At 44.0% G+C, this 5,702-nt stretch overlaps 1 protein-coding gene across 1 annotated transcript; it reads left to right on the top strand.

The window, feature by feature from the left end:
• Nucleotides 1-4,187: 4,187 nt before the first annotated feature.
• On the top strand, nt 4,188-5,156 carry LOC133658472 (claudin-4-like). The gene has a single exon (XM_062060548.1). It carries the CDS (start codon nt 4,314-4,316, stop codon nt 4,968-4,970), a length of 657 nt encoding a protein of 218 aa, XP_061916532.1. The 5' UTR covers nt 4,188-4,313; the 3' UTR covers nt 4,971-5,156.
• Nucleotides 5,157-5,702: the final 546 nt, after the last annotated feature.

Here is a 5,702-nt window from a genome sequence, read left to right as displayed (position 1 = left end):
GAGGTGCTTGGTTGTGTTTGCGCTGCAAGTCAAGTGTGCAAGTGAAACACTCCACTGATGAGCATGAGTGGAGGCCTTACACCACAAGTGTCCAAAGCCTGTTTTTTTTGACTGGCCCACAGCATATCTTTAAAAATACAATTCAAGTACGTTAACTTTAAAAAAAAGAAAAAACAATTGCAAAAATGCCAATGTTGAGACGAATACAATAAACCAGTGGTGTCCAAAATGTGGCCTGGTGGCCATTTGTAGCCTGCAGCTCTAGTTTTGTTGGCCCGCAGGATATTGTCAAAATAAAATCAAACAAAAAAACAGCATTTAAATGTAAGATAAAAGAGCAAAATAATGTAATGTAATAAGAGATGTCCGATAAATACCGATATATACAGTCGTGGAATTAACACATTATTATGCCTAATTTTGTTGTGATGCCCCGCTGGACGCATTAAACAATGTAACAAGGTTTTCCAAAATAAATCAACTCAAGTTATGGAAAAAAAATGCCAACATGGCACTGCCATATTTATTATTGAAGTCACAAAGTGCAGTATTTTTTTTAACATGCATCAAAACAGCCGCTTGGAATTTGGGACATGCTCTCCCTGAGAGAGCATGAGGAGGTTGAGGTGGGTGGGGTTGAGGGTAGCGGGGGGTATATATTGTAGCGTCCCGGAAGAGTTAGTGCTGCAAGGAACCCCTTGCAGCACTTGTATTTGTATTTGTATTTGTTCTGTTGTGTTTATGTTGTGTTACAGTGCGGATGTTCTCCCCAAATGTGTTTGTCATTCTTGTTTGGTGTGGGTTCACAGTGTGGCGCATATTTGTAACAGTGTTAAAGGCCTACTGAAACCCACTACTACCGACCACGCAGTCTGATAGTTTATACATCAATGATGAAATCTTAACATTGCAACACATGCCAATACGGCCGGGTTAACTTATAAAGTGCAATTTTAAATTTCCCGCTAAACTTCCGGTTGAAAACGTCTTTGGATGATGACGTATGCGCGTGACGTAACCAGTGAAACAGAAGTATCGGTACCCCATTGAATCCAATACAAAATAGCTCTGTTTTCATCTCATAATTCCACAGTATTCTGGACATCTGTGTTGGTGAATCTTTTGCAATTTGTTTAATGAACAATGGAGACTGCAAAGAAGAAAATTGTAGGTGGGATCGGTGTATTAGCGGCGGACTACAGCAACACAACAAGGAAGACTTTGACTCGGATAGCAGACGCGCTAGCCGACGCTAGCCGCCGACCGCACGGATGATCGTGGTGAAGTCCTTCGTCCTTCCGTCGATCGCTGGAACGCAGGTGAGCACGGGTGTTGATGAGCAGATGAGGGCTGGCTGGCGTAGGTGGAGCGCTAAAGTTTTTATCATAGCTCTGTGAGGTCCCGTTATACTAAGTTAGCTTCAATGGCGTCGTTAGCAACAGCATTTTTAAGCTTCGCCAGGCTGGAAAGCATTAACCGTGTATTTACATGTCCCTGGTTTAATAGTATTGTTGATCTTCTGTCTATCCTTCCAGTCAGGGATTTATTTATTTTGTTTCTATATGCAGTTAAGCACGATGCTATCACGTTAGCTCCGTAGCTAAGTTAGCTTCAATGGCGTCGTTAGCAACAGCATTGTTAACCTTCGCCAGGCTGGAAAGCATTAACCGTGTATTTACATGTCCATGGTTTAATAGTATTGTTGATCTTCTGTCTATCCTTCCAGTCAGGGATTTATTTATTTTGTTTCTATCTGCATTCGAGCCCGATGCTATCACTTTAGCTCAGTAGCTAAAGAGCTTCGCCGATGTATTGTCGTGGAGATAAAAGTCACTGTGAATGTCCATTTTGCATTCTCGACTCTCATTTTCAAGAGGATATAGTATCCGAGGTGGTTTAAAATACAAATCCGTGATCCACAATAGAAAAAGGAGAGAGTGTGGAATCCAATGAGCCAGCTTGTACTTAAGTTACGGTCAGAGCGAAAAAAGATATGTCTTGCACTGTATTCTAGTCCTTAACTCTAATGTTCCTCATCCACGAATCTTTCATCCTCGCTCAAATTAATGGGGTAATCGTCGCTTTCTCGGTCCGAATCGCTCTAGCTGCATTGAAAACAATAGGAAAATATGAGGAGGCGATCAACTGACTACGTCACGCTACTTCCGGTAGGGGCAAGGCTTTTAATACCAATACCAAAACTTGCAATCTTTATCGTCGTTGTTCTCTACTAAATCCTTTCAGCAAAAATATGGCAATATCGCGAAATGATCAAGTATGACACATAGAATGGATCTGCTATCCCTGTTTAAGTAAAAAAAAATCATTTCAGTAGGCCTTTAAAGTTGTTTATACGGTCACCCTCAGTGTGACCTGTATGGCTGTTGACCAAGTATGCCTTGCATTCACTTGTGTGTGTGAAAAGCCGTAGATATCATGTGATTGGGCCGGCACGCAAAGGCAGTGCCTTTAAGGTTTATTGGCGCTCTGTACTTCTCCCTACGTCCGTGTACCACTCCGTACAGCGGCGTTTTAAAAAGTCATAAATTTTACTTTTTGATACCGATAATTTCCGATATCACTTTTTAAAGCATTTATCGGCCGATAATATCGGACCTCTCTAGTTTTAAGCGTTATTTTACAGAATAAAAAAATATCCAAATGGCCCCCGCATGCTTTGACTAGAACAATTTGAACTCCCCTGTTTTAGGTAATACTTAAAGGCCTACTGAAACCCACTACTACCGACCACGCAGTCTGATAGTTTATATATCAATGATGAAATCTTAACATTGCAACACATGCCAATACGGCCGGGTAGATTAGTAAAGTGCAGTTTTAAATTTCCCGCGAAATATTCTGCTGAAAACTTCTCAGTATGATGAAGTTTGCGCGTGACGTCACTGATTGTGCGGACATATTGGGACACCATTGTGGCCAGCTATTAAGTCGTCTGTTTTCATCGCAAAATTCCACAGTATTCTGGACATCTGTGTTGGTGAATCTTTTGCAATTTGTTTAATGAACAATGAAGACAGCAAAGAAGAAAGCTGTAGGTGGGAAACGGTGTATTAGCGGCTGGCTGCAGCAACACAACCAGGAGGACTTTGAGTTGGATAGCAGATGCGCTACCGTGAGTACGCAGCTTTGGCTTCCAAACATTTGATCGCTTGCCCGTCCGTGCGTGCCGCTATGTGCATGTCACGTACGTAACTTTGGGGAAATATATGTGCTGTATGAACTTTACGGAGGTGAACAGTACTTTGGGCTGTGGGATTGAGTGTGTTGTGCGGGTGTTTGATTTGTATTGGTGGGTTATATGGACGGGAGGGGGGAGGTGTTTGTTTTGCGGTATTAATTTGTGGCATATTAAATATAAGCCTGGTTGTGTTGTGGCTAATAGAGTATATATATGTCTTGTGTTTATTTACTGTTTTAGTCATTCCCAGCTGAATATCAGGTCCCACCCGCCTCTCACAGCATCTTCCCTATCTGAATCGCTTCCACTGCCCTCTAATCCTTCATTCTCACTTTCCTCATCCACGAATCTTTCATCCTCGCTCAAATTAATGAGGTAATCGTCGCTTTCTCTGTCCGAATCGCTCTCGCTGCTGCTGGCCATGATTGTAAACAATGTGCAGATGTGAGGCGCTCCACAACCTGTGACGTCACGCTACTTCCGGTACAGGCAAGGCTTTTTTATCAGCGACCAAAAGTTGCGAACTTTATCGTCGATGTTCTCTACTAAATCCTTTTCAGCAAAAATATGGCAATATCGCGAAATGATCAAGTATGACACATAGAATGGACCTGCTGTCCCCGTTTAAATAAGAAAAATTCATTTCAGTAGGCCTTTAAAGTTTATGAAAAACTTTGATTTTACAGTAAACAAAGGTGGTATAATACCGACAGTTCGACCATTTTATAGAATTGTTGACCGGCGTTCTAAATGTTGGAGCCCTGAGGTTCCACTGTCGTGGTTGACCAGTACCAGACACCCGCGGGTGCTGTTGTTCCCTTTCAATCATTCATGGGCCGCTTCTTGACCGCGTCAGTTACTCTTTAACTAATCCCGACTTGTGATAGCAGCTTTGTGTGTACTCTCCCCTCACCCAAACAGGTGGGAGCGCCACTGAGGGGTTGAATGATTAAGCCGAGGTCATTTCTTGTGCCAAGGCTGCGTTTTGGGACGCTCCGCCACAGACGGACAGTTTGAACTCTTCACCGGCCAATAATCAAGAGACTCCACCTTCCGCCGAGAGCAAACGTGCCGTCTATATGAGCGAGCGGCACGCTGACGGCACAAAGAGAAGATGCCTTCAGCGGGACAGGAGATACTCGGAGTGACGTTCGCCGTCCTGGGATGGAGCTTGTCCATTGCGTCCTGCGCTCTGCCCATGTGGAGAGTGTCCGCCTTCATCGGGGTCAACATCGTGACGGCCCAGACCACCTGGGAGGGCATTTGGATAAACTGCGTGGTCCAGAGCACGGGCCAGATGCAGTGTAAAATCCACGACTCCATGTTGGCCCTCAGCGGGGACCTCCAGGCCGCCCGCGCTCTTACCATCATCTCCATCGTGGTGGGCCTTGTGGGCCTCCTGCTGGCCATGATGGGCGCCAAGTGCACCAACTGCGTGGATGAGGAGCGGGCGAAAGCGCGGGTGATGATCGCGGCCGGGGCGGCGTTCCTCTTGGCCTCTCTGACCCAGCTCATCCCGGTGTCGTGGTCGGCGCACACCATCATCCTGGAGTTCTACAATCCGGCCATCCCCGAGCCCCAGAAGAGGGAGATCGGATCGGCTCTTTACTTGGGGTGGGCCGCGGCGGCCTTTCTGCTCATCGGCGGCGTCATCCTGTGCTCCAGCTGCCCCGCTCAGCCCGAGAAAAGGTACGGGCCTCCGTCAAAGATCATGTACCCCCCGACCAGATCCATGGCCCCCAGCGGCTATGAGCAGAGGGACTATGTCTGAACTGGAATGGACTTTTCATGGACAAACTGTAACTTTGTACCCACTCTTTCTTTGACACTGTGTTACAAACTAGTTTTGATGAACTCACTGTTTTGATACAAAAAAAAAAAAATGGAATCAATACTTGAATCAGTTACGAATTGGATCAAATGATTTTCTTGTTTAAATAAAGATTTTTTTAAGGGATTTTTGGATGCCTGAATCTTAATACTTCATTTTAGCAAGACATTTTGGACAACTGTATGCCTAAAGCAGGGGTGTCCAAAGTGTGGCCCGGGGACCATTTGCGGCCCGCAGCTAATTGTTTACCGGCCCGCCACACATTCTGGAAATGCTATTGCAAAAATAAATAAAAAACATTAAAAAAAAGTGGAGTGGGGTGAAATCTAACTAGAAAAAGTTGCAATGTTGACACAAAGTTTCCATGCAGGCTGTTTTTTTAATTTTGTCTATATTTATTTTGCCATTGCTAAAAAAAACAAAAAACAAACCTATTCAAGGCTCCAATTATTTCAAATATTTCACTTTAAAATGTTTTATGTGGAAAATATTGCATACATTGTGCGGTTGCCATACAAAAACATCAACGTTTTCTTTGACAAAAGAGCATAAAACATTGATTGATTGATTGATTGAGACTTTTATTAGTAGGTTGCACAGTGAAGTACATATTCCGTACAATTGACCACTAAATGGTAACACCCGAATAAGTTTTTCAACTTGTTTAAGTCG

Source organism: Entelurus aequoreus, linkage group LG10, assembly GCF_033978785.1.
Source record: "Entelurus aequoreus isolate RoL-2023_Sb linkage group LG10, RoL_Eaeq_v1.1, whole genome shotgun sequence".
Classification (NCBI taxonomy): Eukaryota; Metazoa; Chordata; class Actinopteri; order Syngnathiformes; family Syngnathidae; genus Entelurus; species Entelurus aequoreus.
This window is presented reverse-complemented; position numbering and strand designations above follow the sequence as displayed.